Source organism: Parasteatoda tepidariorum, chromosome 4 (genome assembly GCF_982258835.1).
Source record: "Parasteatoda tepidariorum strain Cologne lab strain chromosome 4, Ptep-v5.0, whole genome shotgun sequence".
NCBI lineage: Eukaryota > Metazoa > Arthropoda > Arachnida > Araneae > Theridiidae > Parasteatoda > Parasteatoda tepidariorum.
In genome coordinates this window covers 2,618,081-2,645,360 of record NC_141758.1, presented here as the reverse complement: position 1 = coordinate 2,645,360, position 27,280 = coordinate 2,618,081, and the positions used below count along the sequence as shown (strand labels likewise).

The following is a 27,280-nucleotide window of genomic DNA, read 5'->3' as shown; positions in this document are numbered from 1 at the left end:
AAAGCCTATTTATTTTTCTACTGTAAGATGGCGTATACGGTTAAATATTATAGCCCAGTTAAGTATTCTACTGTTAAATATTATATAGTTAAATATTCTACAACAAGTGTAAGGTACTTAAACTATAGTTTTTTTATTTCCTAGGTGGAAGAGCTTTGAAGGAAACTAAGGCTTGTGGTTAGAAACACATTAGATTTATAAATATATTTCATTGATGTATTTTTCTTTTCCAGGAAAGGGCTGATAAAAACCACACATTTTTCTCCATAAAAATACCCGAAGTCCCTCTGCGTGTGAGTTACAAAGGAAAAAAGGATAAAAACATCGAAGATGTGCATGAGCTTAGTTTGTTGTTATCAACCATTGAATATCACAATAAAACATGGACTTGGCTGGATTTGTTGATGGCTTTGAAAAACGATGCCAAAAAGATTCTTTTATCTCAAGTATGTTACAGATTATACTATTATTTACTTTAAATTCTATTATATTATTTTCAGTTTTATTCTTTTCATTTTAATGATTACCATTTATTGATTGATACTAAAATGACATCAATTAGATTTCAAAGTGTTGTCATTGTAATTATACATTTTTTGAAAATTATTGTACGTTCAAAATTATTTATCATTTTCAAAATTTGAGTTTTAATTTTTCAAATAAAATATTATTTTAAAGTAAAAAAAGAGTAAGCTGTATGAATTGAAATTAATGCTAGTAAAAAAGAAAATGTTCAATATGAAATAAAATAAGTTACCTTTTTTATAAGTTGTGTTAAGTTTATTCATTTGTTTTACTGTTTTGCATATAATAAAATAAAGAATTTGAGTGTACATGTCTGTATACCGAAAGGGAATTAATTCGAGAAGAATAACTAAAAAAAAGCCAATGTTAATTAGTTTAGTTTTGGTAAAATTTACTAATTGAAGTATGAAATAAAGTAAAAAGCTATATACGAAAAGACAAAATTATTGAGGAAATGTTATTAATTCATTTATAGAGTGTAAAAAAATCAGCAAACTATTATTGATGTCAACAATATTTAATTAATTTTGGTAATAGGTACTAATTGAAGCAAAAACAAGCTATGAACTTAAAAAACAAAATTTATGGAGAAAATATACTTATTCATTATGGAGAAACATACTAGGGCAGCATGGTGGAGTTTTGATGGATACAGTTTTCATAGGTATAAAAAATACTCTAATATAGGTACGAAGTATTTTATGAGTAAATTTGATGTGTATTACAGCTGCAGCAATACTGTACATTTAAAAAAAATTACAGTCCCTCGAAGATATATGCTTCAGCAGAAATTAGCTTAATTATGGTAACCTTGAGCAACAGCATTATGTCAGATAATACGGAATACAGTTAATCTTTATTTTGATGGGATGAATTACTAAACATGTGTTTTCCTTAAACTAATAACTTAAAGCCATCGAGAAAAGCATCTAATTATAATGTTAGAATAATTTCGGCTTTATTATTTGCGTAATTATTTGTCGTGCAGTTTCGTGCATGATTTTGAATTGCTGGACAGTACTGATTAATTGATACTTTTTTGTACACTTTGTATGAAAAATTGATATTCAGCTAGTATATATATATATATATATATATATATATATATATATTATTGCTATTATTATTAATTTAACAAAAAAAATATTTCTTATTATTTATTAAAAAATTACATTTGAAGGACATGATTTTTTGACCAACCATACATTAAAAGTTAATTTTTTTTAGTTTCCTTTTCTAGTTATTACAGTTTTTTTTTTCAATACTTTTGAGTTTATACACTAAAAAAGTATCAAATATATTTTACCAATATGTTGTTGTACTACCTGTTTTACTTTTGCTCAATTTGGAAGTTAAAAAGCCAATTTTATCTTATTTAAATTTTTGAGCCTGTAGGTAAAAATATATGTAATTTGGTCTGTGTGTTTTCAACCTAATACAATTTTTTTTTGTTGAAAAATCTCTATCGTGAGTTGGTCTATAGAAGGCAAATATCCTCATAAAACTGTAAATTAGATGTAAATTTTAACAAATACTCACTTTCTGAGCTACCGTGACTTAAGAAAGGATTTTTTTTTTTATGTTTTGAGAAATAAGTGTAACTTTCTAGTTACAAATTAGTCTTATCAATTAATTGTTTTCCTGACAGGCCATCAAACAAAAACTTCTGAAGTCTAGGAACATTCCAGAAACTGACAACCAACCACAAGAAGATGAAAAAGCTATGATACTGTTGGGACCTCAACATCTTGTAAGTACTCTTAAAACATCATTGATTTATTACTTGAAACTGTCAATTAAATTGAAGTTATGACATTTCATTACTCAATTAAAAAAATCTTCATGAGTGAATGATACATTAAAGGTAGTGATTGCTGAAAATGCTGTGTAACTCAGCACAGTAGAGTCCCGATTATCCGAGTTAATGTGAACCATGACTTACTCGGATAACCGAAAAACTCGGTTAACGCGAAGCATATAAAAAATGAAAGAAAAAGAGTAGGTATAAATGTAATATATTTAACAAATACAAAATTTATACGAATACACCACATACAATTGATGTTATAATTAAAAAGCATACTTTTTGAGAATGAAAGAGTTTTTACTTAAAAAAAAGTTCTAAATCGTTTTTTTATTTTTTTACATTACTTTAGCGTTTTTCTGCAGCAATGCTTAGCCATTTTTTTAGGGATAAGAGGAAGGCTGGTGTCGCCTCTTGTTTTTTGATATATTCACTTTCAGCTCTTTCGATAGCTTTTAGTCCATCTGTATGAGAGATTTTTATTTGTTGATTTTCATCATCTTCGCTAAATTCATTTTCATTACTGACGATGTTAACCATCATTTCATCGGATCAAGTTGTTGGATTTCATTTTCCTGAGTATTTAGAAGATAAAATTCACATTTTTTCGGAGGTAGTTGTTAAAATTAAAAATAAACTAGAACAAAAAAATCCTTGAAATATTTGATAGCTCGGTTAAAGTGAAAACTCGGATAATCGGGACTCTACTGTATATATTTTTATTCTTAATACGTATTCTTTACCATATTGATTCTAAATAAAAGAATTTTTTATTTCAAATAGGCTGGTGGTGGTGATAAGACTTTAAAGAAAAGTTTTCTGAGCCGAATGCGAAAAGATCATCATTGAAAGACTTTATAATGCTTAAGTGTTATTCATTAGCATGCAAGAGTATCAGAGCTCTTGTCTAATAAGTGCTTCAAATTGAAAACAATTCAGGTAGTTAAATTATTTATGTTACTGTGATATCTCTCCAATTTTCAAAAATATTTTAGTTCAAGTCTCAGAAAATTAAATTTTATTACATTTTGATCACATCAAATATTAAGCCCCTTATTAAATGAGTTGTAAATAATTACTATGGAAATTATTGTGTGCCAATTTTTATATTTAATGAGTTGTATTTTTAAAGAAAAAAACATTTTAAACTTTTTATAGCTTTATGAAAATGACTATGTTTGCAAAATGTTTAATTTAATATGACATTTTTCCTTATCTGCGGGATCCATTTTATTCTGCAATTAATCTCAGAATGTTTATAGTTTATATTTATCTGCCGATAAATTATAGAATCAGTTTTTTTCTAAGCTGTCTGGTCCAGGGACCCAGAGCTGAAAAATTTTATTTAAGGCTCTGGCTATTTTAAATATATATTTAATTGCGCTTTTGATTTTCAGATTTTAATTTTAAATGAAAAGAAAAATTCATTTCATTTTTTTTATTATGTAAAAGAAAAATTTAAAAAACAATAAAATAATCATCAGCTTACATGGAAAATTCACAGTTAAGCTAAGAAAGGAATTGAATCTAATAAATCTTCCTTTATATTTGATTTTGAATCCTTGTAAATGTATTTTAATGTCAAGAGTAGTCTTTCTACTGCAACTTGGCTAACAGACAATGCCTTTACAATACGAAAGGACTCAATAAGATACAATGAAATTGCTGGAGCATGAAAAAATTTAGAGCTCTGGGGAACACACTGCTCCAGAGCCCTCCAGCTCCACATCCTGAATTTGGTTTGTTACTATCTATTTTGAACATGTCTAACCAATACTCCAATGTTAATGATTTTTTTTTTATAATTATTCTGCTCATTTCTGTCTCAAGTTAATTTATTTTATAAATCATCAAACAAATTTTGTAGTCTAATTATATGATCAGAGCTAGAGCATTAAGTAAATATTAACATGTCCTGTCGGGCACGCAAAATATTTTAAATGTTTCGAGCCCAGATAATTACAATGAAAATTCTAAGAAAAATTGCAATGTTTTTTCTTTCCCACTCTCATTTTAATGTTTGGCCTCTAAGTTTAATTCAATTTCAATGATAATTATCTAAACTAAAGTGCATTTAGTTCTTCATTTGAAGTATCTTATTTGTACCTGAGCTCATCCAACACTTTTAATCTACATAATATTACATTTTATTTAATCTTAAAATTACTTCAAAGTGATATTTTATGTGCTATTTATGACATAATTAAGACCACCACCTTTGTCAACCAACCAGGAAGATCTCCTCGATCAGTAACAGTTAGTTGCAATTATTAAAAAGTTAGCAGTGGCTACCTTATATTCAGACGCAATTCACTCTATCGGAAAAGTGTTAAGCTATGAATAGTTTAGAAAAAAAATCCCAATCTGCTGAGTTTTTGTTTACAATTAAAAAAAAAACCTGGTTAATCTTTAATGAATTTTGTGTATATTGAAATAAAGTGCAATTACTTCATACTGTACATCATTTTGTTAATTTTTGTGGAGAAAATGACCTAGCCTGGTTTCTTGAATACAATAAAACCAAAATAAATGGCAATTAATTTTAACAAATTAATATGGAACTTGTGTAATGTGAATTGTTTGAAATCATTCTATTTGTAATGATCCCTGAAGTATGAAAAGAAAGTGGTTATATTTAATGTCCTGTCAAAATAATTTGTACCTTTCTTTAAGATAAAATATGCAATTATTTTATTATTTATATAATTTATTAATATGAAAGTCACTATCATGTTCAATTGCTCAAATAAAATAATTTTATAAATGTTCTAAAATTTAAAAATTGTTACTATTTCACAATTTTATTAATATGCTTTGTATAAAATGTAAAATACTATATATAAATTTGTATAGTGGAATATAAAATATTTTGCATGCTTTAATGTACATAAATAAGATTAACTTTTGTAATAAATAATTTATTTCCATCTGTTGATAGTCTTTCTGTGTATGCTCACTGGAATCATTTTAATCCCTGTGTAAGCTGATTTTTTTTTTTTTTTTTTTTTTTACAATTTACTCAAAATTCAAAACAGCAGACATAACAAAAATCAAAGACTATTTTTATTGGAAACTTCCCTTTTGGACTATCCAATTATCTTAGTATATTTTTTAAAAGTCCCATCGATTATTTCCTTGTTTTCGGATTGATGTCACCAGCCAAAGTAAATCAGACAGTGAAAGTTATCTGAAGGTTTTCTGTTTTACGAGAAAAAGGTGAAATGAAATTTTATTATAAAATATTACTTTTCTGTTGTCAATTCTATGAGTTTTCCTTTTCAATTGTTATTTTTTTACATATATTTTCAACTGTTAACATACTTGTATGTGTTATTTCATGATATCAATCTATCACACTTATGCTCAACAAAAAGAAAAGTACTTTTGTCAGCAATGTTTGCATAGAATTTTTCAAAGTTAACATATTCGATTATAAGCCAACCCCAACTAAAGCTTTTGAAACTTTTCTAAAAATGTTAGGCCTATATTCAGAAATATATGGTACTCTTCATCTATTTATTAAGAATTTTGATCAAAATATGCAAAATCTTACATAAGGCTTGGCGTCTTGCACATATTCAGTTTTCCTCATTTCTTAAACTAAGAGTTATATTAAAGTACAGTAGTAATAGATAAAAATCACTCTCAATTACTATCTTGAGCCATGATGGGTCTGCAGGCTACAGAATGCAACTACAGAGTTGAAATTTGACTGCTAAAAAAGCAATTTTTATTTATGAACTTAAAAAGAAATTTGCAGTTTTTGAAAAATTTCCACATGTTTGCTTGTTTTGCATTTTGTTGTGTTGCTCTAAAATTATAAAGCTAAGAATCATGAAATTATGAAGAAAAATGTACTATGGGATTTAAGTTCAAAAACTACTCACTATTAAACAGTAAAAAATACCATGTGAATTGCTCTGCAGTATACAATTTTGAAAAAAACTTTTCGTTTTTTGAATTACAATTTTTAAAAAAAAAAAAAAAAAAAAACATTAATCTATATTACAAAATAAATAAATTAAAGGAAACTTTACAAAATATAATTTATTGATTTGAAATATATTTACAATCATTAATTGTTATAATATAAATTGCTAGCAATTTAGAAACAATCAGCTATGTTATTTATTTCTGGAGATCGTACATAACCTTCAAACTCCTTCAGCCTGTCCATGCTTTTATGGATTTCTGACGTCAACAAAAAGACTTTTTTAGAAAACTCAGACTGAAAGTGAAATTGCGTACAATGAGAAAGAAATTTATGCAAAATAAAAAATAAAGGTTCTAAAAATTTGCTTAAGAAGGCCTCAAACATAAACATATGATTGTATAAAATAAAAATGTTCAAACAAGAATTATTAAACAGCAGTACATTTATTTATTTTAGACAAAACAAAAGATAGAAAATGCTTTAAAAGTCAATATTAATCATATTATTGGTTAATATGAACATAATTTAGAGAACACATGCATAGAGCCCAATAGCTGCATAATTTACAATTGTCTTTATGGTTGCCAAATACTCTATGGCCTGCCTCACTAATAATGCACTGTAAATCCAGGATAACCTGGACACACTTTATAAATAATACAGAACAGCAAGTAAAAATCCAACTATAGCATTTGGCTAAAGTTGCACAACCTGAGGCCCCTCGACTATTCAAAAATGCTATACTAGTTCTGTTGTCTTGTAACCATTAATAAATCTGTTTAAGATTTAACATTCATAAAACGTCTTGTAATTCACTGATTATAAATGTTTTAAATTTAAAAATATATTCCCAACTAAATGTTTAATCTTATTGTGAGCTATAATAGGTTTTCTCAATTTTAAATCATTTTAAAGCCCATAAAATTTCGTTAATCATAATATTTAATTTGTATTTATATTACTCAATAAAATATTTATTACTTATGTTTTAATTTTCTTACTTTCACTCTATAAAAATTAATTACTACTAATCGATTTTAAAACAAACTGTTGTATTATGACAAAAAGAGAAAAACATAGAAAATTAATAAGTTTTATTCACTGCACATAAGCTGCAAACATATAAAACTCATAAAATGAGTTTAATATTTTCCATGTTTTTTCTATATTTTAAAGATTAATGAAAAGAGAAGAAAAATTTATATTAAAAAATCAGAAAACAAATAAAAAAGATATTCTCTTCATCAGCTCATACGATTATGTCCACAAAAAGGAATGCTTTCAAATAATGTATCAATATAGACAAAGGAAAATATATCATTACAATAGTCTGAGGACCACTTTAAAAAAAACTGAAACAAAATAGAAGACATTAAGTAAAAAATATATCACATAAAAAACAGAAAATAAAATGTAAAGAAAAAATGGAATAAAACACAAATTGAAACTTAGAAAACGAGTAGCGAATTCAAACGAACTTACATGTACGGGAACTTTCAAGAATGAAGGCGCAACAAAGAGTATGCGCCATAAAACAAAATCTCTCTTTTTATATTTTTAGCTCCATTTGTGCTTCTGTTTTCATATTTTGTAATCTGGCAATCTTATTACGAAAATCTATATATATATTTCTCTTACACGGCGATAAAAAAAAGCCTCATTACAACTCCCCGAATGGCAACGCTAGAAAATCAACCAATAATTGCCGCTAAAAATGTCACATGCCAAATCTAGATTGGGCGGCTCAGCATATAGCGCATCTAAAAACGGAAACTGAAATAACCAGAGTGTAAAATATTATGTGCTTATGTGCATCGTATTTTTTGTTAAATAATTTATTTATTATATATCAGTTTATAGATGGTAACGAGAAGAGTTTTGTGATTGCTATGGTGACTAATTAGAATGTAAATTGTTTTTTTTTTTTTTTTTTTTTTGAGTGAGTGTGAGATTTATTTTTTGGAATTGCGATGCTGTAATTTTATTCTTTAATTAATAAATCTTCCTTTTATATTAAACGTGATAGTATTTTCTTTAATTATTTGATTCAAAGTCCTTGGAGTTTTATTTGAGGTCAGTTTATTTTGTATTTTTTGACAAGGGAGAGAATTCTCACCAAATGAGATTTGTTCCGAAATTCAATGTTTTGTTTATGCAGGCTTTTCCATTGCAATTCACTTATTTCAATTTTTAATAGACTTAGTTATAGCCAAAAGTTTAACCTTTTTAAAAATAAATCAGTTTTAGAAATTTTATCTTAAGATTATCTTAAGATTTATACTATAGCACATTTCTAATAGGTTTAACGAATTACATGTCATTTATTTGAATTCAAATTTATTTTAATGACTTAGTATTTACTAAAAAGATGTAATTTTTTTTTTTTTTTTTTAAAAGTTGTTATATGGATTTGAATGATTGTTTTGAATTCTTAGAATTTTGTGCATTTGCAATGTACCTAAGTTAGTAGCGAGCGAAGTGAACTTGGTTTGCGAAGCAAACCATATAAGATTGCGTAGCAATTTTTGGGGGTTGGCGAGCGTAAGCGAGCAGGGGGCACAGCCCACTAGTATTTTAAATCATTCTTGAAAGATTCCCATACCTGTAAGTTCATTTGAATTCGCTACTCTTTTTAAAGATTTCGATTTGTGTTTTGCTCTGTTTTCTCTTTATGTGATATATTTTTACTTAATGTGTTCTATTTTGTTTGTTTCTTTTAGTGCTCCTCACACTATTGTATTGATATATGTTGCTATATTGATATAATATTAGAATCACTCCTTTTTGCAGATATAATCATGTGAGCTGATGAAGAGATTATATTTTTTCATTTTGCTTTTTAATATATTTTATTTTAATAATTTTTCTTCCTCTCTTTTTATTAATTTTTTATATTTTTCATGTTTTCTCTATATTTTTAACTTGTATAATAGCACTTCAGTATTTTCAAATTTTTTCATAAAATTATTATAATTAATTTCTGTCAACATGTCTAACACTTTGGCCCTTTATTAGTCAACCTGCTGTGAGAGTGACCCTTCTGAAAAAAAGGGCCTCTCATTTGAAAGCACCCAAATAAAAATAATTTCTTTTAACTCCTAGAAAGTCCTAGTCTACCATAAAAATTTATTTTTAAAGTCAATTTTCAAGTTAACGATCTACAAATGAAATTAAAACATAAAATATGTAACTTACATATGCCAAATCTCTATGACTTGCAGGGCAAGAGTCTTCTAAAGCAACTAAATCCTTCGCTACATCTTTCATAATGTTATTAGCAAAGCCAAAAAAATTTAATATATGCCTGAAAAGTAGAGACATAAATCAGCACAAAACAAACAATAATATAAAGATCTAAATAAATTACACAGGGTAAATTTGTTTTTTTTTTTTTTGCTTGAGATTTTTTAACAGATCTTAGATACTTATGCATCACTCATTTCAAATCTGTAATTAGCTGTTCTCTCCGAATTACAGTTAGTTTTCTTTTTTAAAAAAAGATGACATATGAATTTAAAAAGGTTATATATAACAAGGGGTCGCAGAAATGTTGGAGAAACGAAACAGACTCTTAACACATTAGTTTTGGGAAAACAGGTCCTTTACAGATTATTTTCTTGTGAAAATAAAACCTTTATTAAATATTTTATCTCAAAAAGGGACTCTTTATAATAGTTCAGGTTTTAAAAATAAACTCTTCACAGAATTCCTATTTTGAGACATTTTGTGACCTCTGATTTAGCCACCATTTATTTAATACATAATTCCCCCCCCCCCTTTTATTAAAATAAATTTGGATTTAGGAAACTTACTGTTATAGGAATACACACAGTAAACTTTCAGTAGTTATGTATTAATTAGAGTGTGTTAAAAGATAAAAGTGAATAGACTAATTTGAGTACAAAATAAATAAATAAAGACATTATGATCAGTATGACTATATAAAATAACATTACTGAAGAAATATCATGAAAAGGCAAATTGGATAAAATGTTTTATTTACCTATGATACTGAACATGAGATTTCAAGCTATCAGTTTGATCGCAAGATCTTAACAATTGCTTTAATTTACGAAATTTCTCAGAGACTTCTTTCAAATGGTCAATGACTACATTTATTTTCTGCAATCTTTCACCTAAAATGGAATGAATATATATACATTATAAATAACTACATAAGTCAAAACAAAAAACAAGGGAGGAGGTTTTGTGACTTTCTTACACGGGTATGAGAAAAGGTTTTTTAATTTTCTTATTTTTACAGACAAATTGGAAATAGTTCAAAATTGCAAAACATGTTTACATAATATTTGAACAGATCCTTATATTTTCATTTTCAAAAATTGATAAAATATACTTAATAATCCACACAAAGGGTCTTTCTTTAAAACAATTATTTTTTCACTCAATATATAGTCTAATACTAATTTTGATTAGTGTGTTTAAGTCATATCATCCCTTGAGAGTCCATAATAATGAAATACAAATAATGCAAAAATAAACAAATTATAAATTTTTTTTTTTTTAAAAATGAACTACAAAAATCAACATACTTTGTATGGTAACTGAAATAATGTTTTCAGCATCTTCATAAACTTTATGATTTAACGAATGGCCTTGTGCCTAAAATGGAAACCACAAACAAAATGAATGATTTTTTTCAAATATATTTTCAACAGTTAAACTACTCTTCAACTTTGAAGAGAACTTCTTCAGACCATAAGTCTTAGGCTGTCTGCTGCTATGGTAACAAGAGAGACCAGAACAACATAAAAAACAACAGAAAATAATACTGTTCCAATCACAACAACATAAAAAATGTTTAAAACTTGTGAAATATTCAGACACACTACTGAGAATTTCCCAGCGTTTTCGACACTCGAAGCTTTAGGGAATTTTAAGTTAATTTTGATGCTCGTTTCTCAGACTTAGATACTATTGTGAACAAAATTAAGATTTATCTAAATTCTTTTGAAATTGACCTTGAAACTTCAGCCTGGTGGGTAGGGCACTGGTCCCATGTCCGAGAGTTAGTGGGCTCGAACCCAGCCGTCCGAAGACTCCCCATTTAGTAAATAGTGACTGATGCACATTAAATCTGTCAAGTCGCAAAGTCCTCCATAACAAATCAATACCTCTGAGGGTACTGGATTAGAGATTGATCGTTCTCTGATTCAGGTAAAAATTATGATCTATGGATGTATGAATGGGTCCACCCCATAAACGGGTGTGGCAGAAGTTGAATTCTTGGCCATAGATGGCGCCATTGGAAAACAAGAACAATTGCACCCTTCTGCCTAAACAGGCATACGTCAACAACAACATTGAAACATTAGCCCCCGAACTTCAAATAGATATCATTGATTAACAGTGCAATGATATAATTAAGAGAAAGTAAACAAATATCAAAATTCATACACTGATAGAATTTGATAATTTTCCAGTTGGCTGTTACTATTATTTGTGATGCTATTTGTGTGAGAAAACATTCTACAAAATAAAATCAGAGGTTGATCTAATTTTTACTTTTTAGGGTCAATTTTAGTATGGAAAAAAATATTCGTTTGAAAAATGAATGCTATTTTTTTATGAAAAATTACTTTTAAAAATTTCTTAAAGTTAGAAACTCATTCACTTTTAGCATACACCATTTCGTATTGCCGTTTTCGTAAATACCCATGTGTGTTTCTTTTATTTTTTCGGCCGCTTCTCTATGACTTTACAAATTTATTCTGATATAAATGTGGTTACGACATATGAATTTGAGCTATCACTTTTTGACGTATTCTACTTGTGACGATTATAATTTCCTTTCACATCCTTTGGTGGTAGTTTTTTCGACAGTTATTTATTATTTTCAGCTCTGTTTACCTACCTGGTTTTAACTCCAATGTTTTTAATATCCTATTACATCACACAAATTTTGAAATATAATTTTGATGCCCTTTTTTAAAAGAATCATTCACAGAAGAATTTTTTGGGATCATTAAAGTGAAATTTTGTGAAGGAGCCATTTTTACGAATTTGAATTTCGTGAAGACAACGTTTTTACAAATCAGAATTTTGTGAAGGGGACATTTTTTTAGAATTTAAATTTTACGAAGGGATTGCTTGTTATATTTTGAATTGTGTGAAGAGGCCACACAGTGACTCAAATCCCCATCTGGATCCACACAAAGAATATTTAGAGAATCTAAAAAACAAGCATCATAAATTACTTTAATAATTAGTACAAGTAAAATTAGTCTACAGCTACAAACTATTGTCAGTAAAAATCACAGTTACATAAATCTCATTAGTATTTTTAACAAGGGGACACTTGTCATTAAGCTTTACCAAGCAAGATCTGTGTTTTTTTTTTTATCCAACTTAATACAGCAACAATAACAACAAGAAGTTAGATTATATTCCACAGCGGGCTGTAGTTTGGAAATCCCTGGTGTAAGTAATAATACTGATTGATACTGAATAATTTATACAGTCAAATCTTAATAACTCTAACTTGAAGACCCTGTGGCAGAATTTTTTTGGGCTTTCTGCGACAATCTTCTCCAGCACTAATAATATTTTTCTGCAAGATACTTTTAATAATAACTGATATACATGTTATTAATTAAATTTAAAGTAACAGAAACGTTGTATTTACAAAGAAAAGCCTATTTGGATATAAGAAAATTTTATGTATTTTTTTTTAAATAATGAATTTGTAATATTTTTTTATTCTAATATCATGGGCGATATTCTCACATTTTGTAAGAGGAAAACACACTAATTATTTCTTTTTTCGCATTTCCTAAATCATCATCACATAGAAAAATAATAATTAAAAATCATAAAATCAGTGAAAGAAAAGAAAACCAAAATTTTTTATTTTTCCCAAAAGGAAATTTAAAAAAATCACGAGCATTTCGTCCCCTTTGATGAGTGAATAAGGTATCTCTTGAGTATAATTGTGGTGGGAAAAAAATCTTTCTAACATTTCCGCAGAAAAGAAATTTTTTACTTCAATATTCTTTATTTTTCATTCTTCTCAAATAAGAATCGAAAAATTAAGAACATTTCTTTCCCCTTCGATGCTTGAAAAAGACATCTTTTAAATATAATTTTAGAGAGAAAAAAAATTTCGAAAATTTTTGCAGAAAAGAAAACCAAATTTTTTTACTTTGTAAAGGAAAAATTTTTCTCCAAGAACTCTGTAACGTTCTGCGACAATGTCGCCGTGTCGCCACGATTCTGCCACTGGGCTTGAAGATAGAAGAAAATTTTGAAATACAGTGCTCGCTGCATATTAAGTTCACATTGGTTCTGAGAACATTTGATTTCAAAAACTGCCAGATTTTAAAACCGGAATATCTACAATTTAGGAAGAAAAAAATTTTACAAAGTCAAAATAAGACTAAAAATTAAATGGACTTTTAATTTTATAGCTGCAGAAATTACATATGAAATTTTAAGCAGAAGATACAATTTTAAGTATACTTGTCAGTTCATCCAGCCATGGATCCCACCATCCCAGCCCACCATCTCAGATTTTGATGAAAATTTGTACACTTATAGAATTTTTGATGCTGATTTCAAAAATATCAATTATATTTGTTGTTGATGCGGGGTAACAAAAGGGGGGTAATTTATCCATGAATTTTCCCTTCTAATTAGTGTGGACTGTAATATCGCTGGTAAGACCTAAATTTAGTAATTTTTCTAAATCTGGTAAATGCTGGCATTGGAATACGACAAGAGAGAGAGCACCATTACAACCTTATGACAGCTTGTTTATTGCTACTCTGACTGGTTACAAAACGGTACTGTAGATGGCGCTGGAGTAAAAATACAACATACTTCCCGCGTTGAAATAGAGCACTGTATTTCAAATATATTAGCAATGAAAATAATATCAAATATAAGTAATATGCAAAACAAATAATAGGGAAATGACATCACTTTTCTTATAAAACAGAAAACAAAAAATAAATATACAGATATAAAATTGACATACAATGATATGACTTAATCAAGCTTCAACTGGTACTGGAAAAATGGAATATTTGCCTCTACGAGCAATGAGTATTTTTAGGGTTGCAATAAAAGAGTCAGATGTTAGATTAGAAACAATTTCAATGTGAATAGCTTTAGTTACAAGACATACAAAAATAGCAATAAATATTTTTTTCAATGGACCTTTACGTTGATTTTTTTTTTTTATGAAAAAAGATCCTGCGAAATCAGTACCAGAATTTAAGAAAGGAAAAGTTGGTTTACATCGAACACTAGGCAAATCTCCCATTTTTTGAACTAAAAATCTAGGTTTAAATTTAGTGCAAATGACACAATCATGAACAATTTTCCGAGCCAAATTCCTACCATGTATTATCCAAACTGTTAGTCTTGACAAATTTAATAGTGCTTGTGCACCTATGTGACAATTTGACTTATGTAGATTTAATAAAATAAGCTCAGAAATTTTATGATTTTTAGGCAAAACTATGGGATGTTTGCTTTCATAGGGCAAATTAGAATTTGTTAGACGCCCTCCAACTCTTATAACATTTGCTGAATTATCAAAAAATTGAAACAAAAATTTCAGTTTGCTTGTAACATGCACTGGTTTACCTGATTTCAATAATTTAAATTCTTCTGCTAAAGATTCCTGCTGCACAAATGAACATAACTTTAATTCTGCTTCACTTAGCTCACAGGATGTAAGATTTCCACTTCTCTTAATTTGATTCTTACAGTTGTAAATAAACCTGTATACATAGGACATTACATTAATCAATTTGGAATAAGAATTTGTTATAGAAAATATTGGGTTTGAAAAACTGAAATGAGAAATTAATAGATTAATGTCTTGCGATTGATTGAGTTCAGATTGATACATCTTTGAGTCCCTTTCGGAAAATAGTTCACTTTCAGACTCTGAGTTCTTCCTTTGATTTATGGTGTTGGAACCCTGCCACCATAATGAGTGATGTAAAAGTTCCTTTGCTTCACAACCACGTGATAATATATCCGCTGGATTGGATATCAACGGAACATAGTTCCAAACACAATTCTGTGATAGTTGTTGGATTTCTTTCACTCGATTGGCGACATATTGTTTTAACTTTAAACAGTCAGTTTTTATCCATGCGAGAACTATTTTTGAGTCTGAATATATATAGCACTGCTCGTTGGGGACATTCAGAGAGTTCCGTACTTTGTCCAGTAGCCTGCATGCCAATAGAGAAGATAACAGTTCAAGACGTGGAATAGTGAGTTGTTTTATAGGAGCAACTCTTGACTTAGAACACAATAGTTCTGATGTAAGATGGCCGTCTACATTTCGAGTTTGTACGTAAATTGCTGCTCCGTAAGCAAGTACACTGGCATCGGCATAAACATGTAGTTCCATTCCTGATGCATTGTCTGTCACTTTGCGTTTCACATGTAACTCTTGTATGGCTGGAAGATTGTGGACAAACAATTCCCATTCTTTGGCTAAATCTGGAGGAAGTACATAGTCCCACGTTAACTTGATGGTCCAGAGTCTCTGAAGGAAGATTTTTGCGTTTGTGGTAATTGGGCCCAAAAGTCCAAGCGGATCAAAGATACGTGGAATGACGCTAAGCGCATCTCTCTCTGTATAGGTTTCTTGCCTTTTTAACGAAGTGAGTTGAAACCGGAATTCATCTGTTCTGGCATTCCAGATGACACCCAATGTTTTTGTAGTTTCGTCAGTGTTGATAAATCTGTGCTCTACGACATCAGTTGACTCGTCTAATTCAACTGCATTGGATCTCCATTTATGTAACTCCATGCCACAAGATCTTAGAAGACCAGACAACTCAGATTTAAGACGCACAGCTGTAAGTACGTTGTCCACTCCACTGACCACATCTTCCATGTAACTATCCCTCGCGAGAACCTCGGCCGCAAGAGGAAATCTTTCAGACTCATCTTTGGCTGCCTGGAGGATTGTTCGAGTGGCCAAAAACGGAGCTGAAGTTGTGCCGTATGTTACGGTTTTCAATCGGTATGTTTTGCACGGTTGATACTCGCTTGTTTTCCAAAGGATGCGAAGAAGGTTTCTTTGGGAAGGCTCAACTAATATTTGACGGAACATTTTTTGAATATCTGTTGTAAAGACAATGTGATGTTTACGGAAACGCACCAAAATGTCGAAAATGTCCTCCTTCACCTGTCCTTTCATTTGTAGATCATTTAAGCTTACACCAGTTGAAGTAGGCGCAGAGGCGTTGAAGACTACTCTGAGAGGAGTTGTAGTCTTTTCAGGGCGGTAGACTCCATGATGCTGCAGATAGCAGTGAGGATAATTGCTTTTATCAACTGGCTCTTGATCATCCTCTTTTTCTACGGGCTCCATGTGACCCATATCTAGGTATTCTTGCATGAATTTAATATAATGACCCCTCATAGTGTCATTTTGAGAAAGCCGTCTCCAAAGCTGATTAAGTTTTTGCTCTGCTAAATGCTTGGATTCTCCTAGCTTATGGAGATCTTTGATTGGCATTTGAACTATGTATCTACCAGTGTCGTCTCTCTTGTGCGTATTTTGATAATGCTGCTCGCATAAATTATCTTCAAGGCTCATGTAATGCTCCTTTGAGCTTAAGCACTCCTCAACTTCCCAAAACTTTCTCAGGGTTTGCTCTAAAGTGTTAGTAGATTGGCTGATTAACCCACAGAAGTCTTTAGCTTTATCCTGACTATTTGTACCTATTGCTACCGTAAAGATAAACCCAGAAATAGAATTTCTTAAAACTATTTCAGTACCTGGTATGTTAATATCGCCTGTCCTCATAATTTCAAAAAATGCTTCCGTTCCAATGAGCATGTCTATGTTAGCTGAATTTGCGAAAATATTAGGTTCTGCTAAATGTATGTTTTTAGGTAACTCAAATTTCTTTAATGATAATGGTGCAGTTGGAATAAAATCTGTTATCTTTTTCACAACTAAGAAATCTAATGTTTTAAAATAAGTCCCATCCCTGTTAGTAATATCAGCCTGTAATTTCCCTTTTACAGCAGTTTTATTATTACCTAACCCTGCAATGGGGTTGTTTATTTTTCGCAATGGGACCTCTAATGCATTAGCAAGCGCTTCGGTTAAAACGTTAGAAGTCGAACCACTATCTAAAATACACCTAGCTTTAAGAGTACGAGTTTTGGAACTCCTAATAAATACCTCACATATTGGCAAAATACCACTTTTATTTGAATAACGAGTATTTTTATTTATTAGTGATAAAGTTTGAGCATTAAATTCGGCAGTATTAATATTCGGAAATGTATTTTCCAAAGCACTTGAATTATCATCATTTGAAATAAATGATTGCTGACGCAACGAACCATTTACATTTTCCCCTTGACGCCTATGAATTAATGTATTATGTCTGTGACCACAACTCGAACAAGAATATTTCGATTTACAGTTTCCCACAGAGTGCGATTTCGATAAACAATTATAACATAATTTGTTTTTTGATATGACTTCAATTCTTTGCTCAACATTAAGCTTCAGAAAATAATCGCACTTAAAAATGGGATGGCTATTTGAACATAAAACACATGGCGGTACTTTTTTCTCATTGACTAAAAATGATCTTGACCTTGACTTTTCTGTTTTCACTTTTAGTTGAGCTGTTTGAGAAACATTTTGATAACTTTCTAGAATTTGAGCTCTTTTTTCCAAAAATAATAAGAAAGAATCTAATTTTGGAACTTCCTGTGTGCATAAACTTAATTCGTATTGTTTTCTAGTTTCTTTGTGGAGTTTTGAAATGATAATATTTAAAGCGAAAATGTCTGATAAATCATTTCGTTTATATTCCAAAACATGAAGAGCTCTCAGATTTTTTCTTATGGTGACAATTAAGTGCCTAAGTTCCTTGGCGGACTCATTGTTTATTTTTTCGACACCTAATATTGCTTTTATGTGACTCTCAATAATTAAGCGTTCATTTTCGTATCGCTCCTCCAACGCTTTGAATAATGACTGAAATGTATAGTCAAGCGTTTGAAGGTTTTTTGCCTCTCCTATTAGAGAAGAATTTAAGCAATGCAACTTTTGTATATCATTTAACTGCTCATTTGACGTAATAATGTTGTCAAATTGTATTTTAAATAATTGCCAGTCATCGTATCTTCCTGAGAATTTTGTCATGGGTATTTCAGGAAGAGTTATGCTTTGTTTACATGCAGTTTTTTCTTTTAAATTTTGCGGGTTTTGCATTCACGTATTTTCTAAATTTGACTGAATTAGAGTTTTGAAACACGTTTTTATGGTGGTTTTGGCGTACAGTAATTTGTCATTGTACTCTTCGCTTGTTGCGATTTCTTGTTCGTATTCCGGTGCATTTGTTATAAGCTCCTCAATTTCCGAATTTAAGTTTCTTATGTCTAATTCTTTACTAATTAAAATTTCCTGCAACTCGTTTAGTTCCGCTTCATTTGTTTCATAAGTTCGTTTACCTTTATTTTGCATAAACGCGTCTAATCGAGTTATTGCTTTTGAAATACTTGATCGAATTGTGGTACGTTTCTTTTTTAATTTGTCAATTTTTGCCATTGTTAATTGCTTGTAATTTAGAAATTCCTCAATAGTAATAAATTTTCAATATGAATAAGTAAGATGAACAATTTAAAACGAAACTATAAATATGTATTTGTGATTACCAAAATCTATACAGAATGTTTTAATTGTTAAAATACTACTTTTACTAAATACAATAAATGTGAAAGTTTATTTAGATTATAGTACCTAATTATATACTGTAAAATTATTTACCTGCGGCGCTGAGCGGGTCATTATGTTGTTGATGCGGGGTAACAAAAGGGGGGTAATTTATCCATGAATTTTCCCTTCTAATTAGTGTGGACTGCAATATCGCTGGTAAGACCTAAATTTAGTAATTTTTCTAAATCTGGTAAATGCTGGCATTGGAATACGACAAGAGAGAGAGAGCACCATTACAACCTTATGACAGCTTGTTTATTGCTACTCTGACTGGTTACAAAACGGTACTGTAGATGGCGCTGGAGTAAAAATACAACAATATTTAAATCAGTTGAGGGGTTTAAAAGTTATAAGAATTTATATTTTTGCCAAAATGGCACATTTGCCGCCATTTTGATTCATACATCAAAGGCTATTAATGATTGTAACTCACCTTATATTTGTCAAAGAGCAATAATTTTTATTTTTTATTTTGTTCAGAATAAAATAATCTGTCATTAAAACACATTTGTTTGCAAATAATTATCTTACTTATTTAGTAAATGGGTCTGTTTTGCAGTTTTTTGATCAACGGAGTTGAGTAACTTCAGGAGCTGATTTCTGGCAACTCGCCCCCTTCAATTTCAAAAATATTTTAGGGAAAGTTAGTTGAAAGTGCAGACTAGCATCTGATATAAAAATTTTAATGGGCGGTTCACTCACTTTTTTTAGAAAAATATTTTTCTTATGAATTATTATGCATTAAAAGTACTGGTTGTTTGAAGATTTATAGTCCTTAATTGTAATTGTAACTTGAGTATAATAAAATGATGTAAAAAAATTTGAATGGTAGATTATGATGTCAAGCAAAGTGATCATTTATTAAATTATATTTTTCCTTCTTTCTTTGAGCCCCCCCCCCCCCCAAAAAAAAAGAAGAAAGGAAAAAATTTGAGAATGAACAAGACAAACACAATTTCTGCATCACGAACACAATTTCTGGAAAGGGATTGCTGAAATTTACAATTCAGCTCTATATGTTTTAGCTTGATCTACACTTATGACATGAAGGGAGACTTTCTTGGTCTTATTGGAAGGAGAATTAAATAAGTCACAACGTTTATATATATATATATATATATATATATATATATATATTTCATACTGATACAAGATATGCTCCTCATGTATGAGGCATATAGTTGAACTTTCCTTAAAATTTAAATTGCTCCTTAATAAAATAAGTTCTATGATCTCAAAAGAAAGTTCCAAAATCTTCTGTGAGTTTAAACTGCATTTAAAATCTTTCAAAGTTAATCAATACTACATAATACTTGGGTTTCCATAATAAAACTTCTTTAAATACCAAATTGATACATATAAAATTTTTGAAAACTTATTTCTATTCTGTTCTAAATTAATGGAAATACCATTTTATTGATTTGAAAGAAAATAAATTTTACATGAGACTCAATTCTGATTGGAACAAACAGAAATGTTCTGGCAAATGATACATTCTGATTAGTCAAATTTCTTTTTTGGGAAGGTAGGGATGGAGTGTGTCAATAGTTTTTAGTATTTTTCTTTCTATTCAGACGTTTTTTTTTTAAAATTTGGATGTATCTAATTATAATAAAAGTCTTACAGAATAAAAAAGGCCTGCAGGTGTTAGTGATGAAATAAGAGCATACAAATTATCAGATAGTTGGTGATTTAAAATCATTTCAATATAATTAAAATAAATAGAAAATAAATATTTTGAGCTTTATCAGCGTTTTAAATGAAATTTTTTTAGGGGTATCTCATTACCATAACAATCATTGTGACCAGGGTTGGGGTTTTGGACGTCCTAAACTGGTTTTGGTCAGGACACATGGGTTTTACTGTCTTAAAGTGGATAAAACTGTCTGAAAGTGTTCAAAACCTTGAACTTTGGTAAACGGTAAAAAATTTTTAGGTGTAACCATTGTACTCATTATAACTACATGTGTCAATAAATATTTGATATTTTTTATACAATTTACTTTAACTTATAGATAAATAAACCTGTTTATGAGTAACCAAGCACTTAGTCCCTAATAGCTTAACCTGTATGGCAAAGGTCAAACTTCAGTTATGTACTATTGAAGGAGAGGACCAATTGAACTTGATTACTGATTAATCTTCCTTTGTTTATTGTTTAAATTGAAGAATCAAATAATATTAATAAAACATTATATTTTTAAAAACAAATATTCTTCAGTAGATTTAATTATCAATATGTTATTAGTTCTATGTTTATTTTACCTTCTAAATATTGTTCAGATAAAATAGTGACATAATTTGAGTAAAAGGGTTTTGGACAGTTTTGGACAAAGGGGTTTTGGACAGGACGGTTTAAACTGTGGATTAATCCATTCTGTCTGAAACCTTGCCAACCCTGATTGTGGCAAATAAAAAGATAAAATTAACTATAAATATTCATAATTTGGTCTTGAATTACATTTTAGAATCAAACAAAATGTTTGAATTAAAATAAAGTGCACAATGATTTTCTCTCTGATATTATTCAACATCATAAATTCCGATTTTCTCCTTCCATAAAGATCAAAGTTAGTTCAATTAAAAATAAAATTTAATGGCTGCTTTTTATTATTTGGTATTGCCCTCGACTCTTATAGAGAAACTTTTATTTATCTTTTTTTAGATTCTGATCACTCTCATTTAGCATCGCTACATGATTCTGGATAAATTTATTTACAAAAAAGGTGAAATTTTGTTCATTCTCAAATTTTTTCCTTTTCTTTTTTGAAGGGGGGGGGGGCTCAAATAAAGAAGAAAAAAATAATTTAATAAATTATTACTTTATTTTACATATTTTTCCACCATTCTCATTTTATTATACTCTAGTTACAATTACAATTAAGGACTATGAATCATCAAACTACCAATACTTTTAACGCATAATAATTCATAAGAAAATTTTTTTTTTTTAAAAAGTGAGTGAACCGCCCATCAAAATTTTTATATCAGATGTTAGTTTGCACTTTCAACTATCTTTGCCTAAAATATTTTTGAAATTGAAGGGGGCGAGTTGCCAGAAATCAGCTCCTGAAGTTACTCAACTCCGTTGATCAAAAAACTGCAAAACAGACCCATTTACTAAATAAGTAAGATAATTATTTGCAAACAAATGTGTTTAAATGACAGATTATTTTATTCTGAACAAAATATAACAAAAATTATTGCTCTATGACAAATATAAGGTGAGTTACAATCATTAATAGCCTTTGATGTCTGAATCAAAATGGCAGCAAATGTGCCATTTTGGCAAAAATATAAATGCTTATAACTTTTAAACTCCTTAACTGATTTAAATATAGTAATTGATATTTTTGAAATCAGCATAAAAAATTCTATAAGTGTACAAATTTTCATCAAAATCTGAGACGGTGGGTGCCATTTTTGTAAAATCCTGTATGATTTGACGCGGAACGACCCTAAAAGGTTTTAAAATATTTGCGAATTTGCTTTAATAGCAAAGTAGTTAAACCTTTAAGTTTATATAAAAGCTTCAGTAACTTTCAGTATTCCTTTTTTTGTAAAATTCCTATTGAAATATCAAGAGTTTTCTGACATCAATTGAAGATACCTCATTGAATGATTGAGTGAATGATGTTACGTTTAAGTATAATAAGCTTTCTATAACTATTCCTCCCCTTTCCCACACCCATCAATTTCTATAATCCACATCTGCAGTGAGTTTTGCTTACAGGAAGAAAACTCATTATTTGAATCATGTACAAAACATCTTTTTAAAACATTTTAAGAATTCAGATTGATTACTAAACAACAAATATTAGATATTGCAAAAGACTGATAATGATTTGATTAAAGAATGGTCTTCGCCTGTTTTGATGTTGGAATGATTCTGGACTGGCAGATTTGATTTCGAAAAGCAGCAGATTTTGCATTCCAGTGATTTTATGAGAGGGGGTCACTGTATTGAAAATTCAAATTATTAAAAATCACATATTATATTATCAACAGTAGAACAAAGAGAAAAAAAATTTACCTACCTTTTTATGAGGTATACCATTTTTTCAAAATTAAAATAAACACTTTGCATAAAAAACTTTTATAAATATTTAACAAGATTCTATTATTGTTTGCTCGAAAGAAGAACATAATATTTTATCAGTTAAGTTGGAAATAGATTTAAATGTGTTCTTTGATACATTTTGATTGATAGTGAGCATATTTAACTTTTGCTTGTTAGCCACTTTGAACAGATGATCAACAGAAAATCTCAGTTTATACAAATGCATAAAAAGTAAAAAACAAATTTTAAATGATTTCTTATTTCTTTAGAAGGTGAACTAGGTAATTGAGTGGGAGACATCAGACATTTTAAAATCACCAAGGCTCTATTTTTTAAGCCTTTATAAGACTGTTGGAAGTATATTTACAATCAATTTCATGGGAAGATAACTTCAACAGAAAGTTATATTCCCACCTTTAAATTATGTAGTAATTTGCTGATGACTTAAAAGAAATTTAAAAGGGGAAGGGAAAAAAAAAGGACATTTTTTTTTTATAGGTGTATGTCACAGTAAGGGTTTGGCTGTGATCAAGAAGATAGGCCAATACTATAAAGCTTTTTTGCTTTCTGCATCATGCATTTGTTCATTCCATCACCTCTCATTGAGTTTACTTGTAGTTAGTTATAAACACAGAATTTAAAAATTTAGTTAAGCTAAAAAAAATTTTACGTAATATATTTAACTCCCCGTAAAGGGTTAAATAATGCACCTAGATTTAAAGTAGTAGTTTTTGAGTATGCCACAGAAAATACTGTTTAAGATTTCTGATTCATGAATTAAATATTCAAATAGATTAACAACTTAATTATTTCTTAGACTAATATAAATAAGATCAATTTCACATTAAATTAAAAAGACAAAATACAAAAATATTAAAATTAGCAAAGAATATTTTGCTTTTGAATACTAATTACTCATTTCATTATAACTAGGACCGGGTGATAAATCGATAAATCGCGAAACATAGATTTAACACATATATCGGCAGGCCAATATCATGACTTTTGTTTCAAGCGATGCATCAGAAAACTGATTTAAGCTGCCAATATAAGAAGACGCAGGCGATTTAACGATATAATATAAGTAATTTATACTTTGTTATAAAAAGTTAGTTTTTTTTCTTAAATTACTTAATGCACATAATTATAATAATTTGATAGAATTTTATTTTTAAACCAATAAATTTGCAGTCGTTTTTAATTATAAAAAAATTAAAACAAAGCCAGCATTTATCTTATTTGTTTTTATTTTTGTGAAAATTAAAACAAAGTTTGTGCTATTCATTTTTTTTAAAAATAAAAAAAAAATTTGGCTATTTGTTAAAATGACTAAATTTTTTTAATTAAATAAAAAGTTAAATAACGTTTTGTCGCTTTTTTAATAATTTAACAATATTGCTATTAAATTTAGTATATATATTTTTTTTAATTTTTCTTAAAACTCCTTTAATATGTATTCATTTAATAATTTGCTAGGTATCAGGATTATATTTAAACCAATAAATCTCAAAAAAATAATAATAAAAAGAAATAAAACAAGACTTACATTTATAACTACAGAATTTGATTTTTAGCCAATACAATAACTACAAAGATCGAAAAATGTTTTGAAAGCACATCTTTTTCAACAAATAATTTTTAAAATGTTTTACTTAAGTGGACATTTCTTTAGTTTCATTTCTATATTCGTTTTTTTTTATCTTTTTAAACGTAAGTAAAATATTTTGTTAAAGTTTTATTATTATTTTTAAACTAACAAAACCTAATACGCATTTAATTTTAAAAAACAAATTAAAATAAAACCTGCATTTGCTTTTACTTTAAGACATCGGTTTTAAGTTAATCCACCTTTTATGTCAATTGATTTAAAGATTTCTGATTGATAATTTTCAAACATATATTATATTGCGATGTCTAACAGACAATATATCTAGACAACATTGCCCAGTCCTAATTATAATAAATTTAAAAAATCATTAGATTATGAGTATTTTGAACAAATTTTGAAATAAAAAAATATTCTTTTAAAAAAGGTAAATCTTTTGACACCTCAAAAAGGTTCATCTCAGAACATTTTGAAAAATTAATGTTAACATATTTGCACTTCTATTTATAAGTTGTTCAATAGACAGCCATAAAAAATTATATTTCTTTCATTCATATGCTTCAACATAAGGTCAAGGGTCACTTCTAGTCCTCAGACTGGAAATTTTTCTTTAACTTAAACAATTCTCAATGAGTATTAAAAAAACTTGAACTAGTAATAGCTCAGATAATTGGACTTCAGAAATATAGGTAAAAAGATTAGAAATTTGGTACTATAAAAATTCTAAAGGCAAGAATTTTCAAATCATTAAATACTCTATCTTACTCATTTCCATAATTCTATAAAATATTTATCTAATAATTTCTTACAAATTTCTAATATTTAAAATTTTCTATGATTCAACAAAAATTAATAAAAACAATATAAAAGTTCTTGATAAATATGTTTTTACAGTAAAAAAATATATTTATCATTAAATCCACACAGTTTAAAGAGCGTATTTTTAATTTTCATTAAATTTAATATATCCTTAAATTATTCATTCAAGGAGTAGGGTTTATTTTCTAAGAGAGAATAAAATATAGTTCTACATGAGATGAATTAATAAACAACTTCTTAAATTTAAAAATTAACTATAATATTTACAGACACATCTACTTACCCGCCAACATTCCTTGAAATCTTCGAAGATATCAAACATCGAACTGATTATATTCAAGTTCTCAAATGCTTCCGTGCTCTATTCAAGGTAAGAAAGACATTTAAATTTTAAAGTTTATAACTAACAAAATATTTTTATGAACCACACATAAACTATACAAAAATCTAAAATTCAAATAGTTAAGATGATAATTAAATAATCTTATATGTCCAAGCACCTGGTCTTTATTATTACAGAACTTCGCTTAGTACTTTGTAAAACACTTTAGAAAGAAGTGCAGAAAGAAATAAAATTGATTCCTAACCCTTTTTTTGTCATGAATGTGTTACAAATTCTTAGGCATTTCAAGAGACTAATTTTTAAGGAAGGGAGCATTAAAATACACAGAGTAGCAAAGGGAGGAGCTTATTTAACAGTTGGAAGAAAATGTGGTATTTTCTCATTAGCCAGGTAGACATTTGAAAAAAAAAAAAACTAACTTAATTTTGAATCACCTGGTAATCAAAAAAAGGGTACTTATTCATTTTGCCAACGCAAGCAATAAAGTCACCAATAAAAAAAAAGCAGTAAATCCAATTAACTTCTTTAAAAAAAATTTTTATTTGAATGAATAAAGAATTTTAAAAATAAACAAACAAATACTTAAATAAAATACCTAAAGTTACGTCCTATGGCAAACAAAATAAGTGCCTAAGAAGTACCGAACTTTCCTCTAAATTTACGCATATTTTGGCAAACAAAATATGCTCTCCAAAAGTACCAAATTTTCTTACAGATAAATTAAGCCTCTATGCCAATGTCGCCCAAGCACCTAATTTAAAATACTTGTTTTAAATATAAATTGATGTCCCATGCTTATCTATACAATACATTTCAATATTATAATATATGTAATAGCAAAACAAATTCGAAATTTTAAATAAAAGCACACTTTCAATTTTGAACATTATTTGTTCTTCACAGAAATCGATACATTTAAGTCGCACTAAATAGGTATAAAGCGTAAGTAAGCAACATAATTAGAAATAAGATTTAACTAAAAAATTGAAATGATATACAAACGTACAGTAGAATCATAGCTTTTATTAAATGAAGCTTTTTCATAAAATTTAGATGCTTCATTACTTTGAAATAATTTATTAGTAGGTGAAACACTAATAGCTGAATCAGTGCTATTTGAGCTGTTAGAAAGCGAGTTACTACAGAAATTGGATGATGATTTTGTATCAGTAGAAGAGTTAACTATTATTTCAGTCTTCAAATCGTGCAACTGAACAAAAGCATTCAAAATATCTCCATCCGATAAGTTCATATAATATTTCAATTCGTTTTTTACCGCCATCATAACATCAACACAGCGATTAGCGACTTTTTTAGTTTTTTTTTTTTTTTTTAAATTAATTTGTTTGTTTTGTAAGCAATTGAGAATACAAAATAATAAACTTCTTACTCAATTTAATGTGAAAGGAAAAATTCCATCAACACTAACATTAATTTGAAAGAGAAAAAACTT

The 27,280-nt window shown here is 28.5% G+C and overlaps 2 protein-coding genes across 3 annotated transcripts in view; one reads left to right on the top strand and one right to left on the bottom strand.

Moving 5' to 3' along the window:
* Positions 1 to 5,257, top strand: part of hob (bridge-like lipid transfer protein family member hobbit) — a 116,726-nt gene extending 111,469 nt beyond the window's left edge. The window contains exons 48-50 of the mRNA XM_016058688.4: positions 234 to 446; positions 2,174 to 2,275; positions 3,113 to 5,257. Coding sequence (XP_015914174.1) covers positions 234 to 446; positions 2,174 to 2,275; positions 3,113 to 3,178 — 381 coding nt within the window. The 3' untranslated portion in view covers positions 3,179 to 5,257. The remainder of the gene's footprint in view (positions 1 to 233; positions 447 to 2,173; positions 2,276 to 3,112) is intronic.
* A 1,104-nt stretch (positions 5,258 to 6,361) lies between these two features.
* Positions 6,362 to 27,280, bottom strand: LOC107444549 (uncharacterized). Of its 2 annotated transcripts, none has more exons than XM_016058716.4 (6): positions 27,218 to 27,280; positions 25,768 to 25,845; positions 10,817 to 10,886; positions 10,267 to 10,399; positions 9,459 to 9,567; positions 6,362 to 6,557 (listed from the first exon to the last, which is right to left on the bottom strand). In XM_016058716.4, the coding sequence occupies exons 2-6, from the start codon at positions 25,804 to 25,806 to the stop codon at positions 6,435 to 6,437; spliced, it is 474 nt and encodes a 157-aa protein (XP_015914202.1). In that variant the 5' UTR covers positions 25,807 to 25,845; positions 27,218 to 27,280; the 3' UTR covers positions 6,362 to 6,434. The 2 variants fall into 2 exon arrangements, with proteins under 2 accessions (XP_015914202.1, XP_015914195.1); XM_016058709.2 differs by having other exon boundaries at positions 26,834 to 27,242.

Excerpts from the sequence above, each read along its gene's own strand:
- LOC107444549 (XM_016058709.2), bottom strand. The coding sequence starts at position 27,112 with ATGATGGCGGTAAAAAACGAATTGAAATATTATATGAACTTATCGGAT. Across the intron at positions 10,400-10,816 it reads TATTTCAGTTACCATACAAA|GTGAAAGATTGCAGAAAATA; the intron begins GTATGTTGATTT and ends ATTCCATTTTAG. Across the intron at positions 6,558-9,458 it reads GTCATAGAGATTTGGCATAT|TCTGAGTTTTCTAAAAAAGT; the intron begins GTAAGTTACATA and ends TTTCACTTTCAG.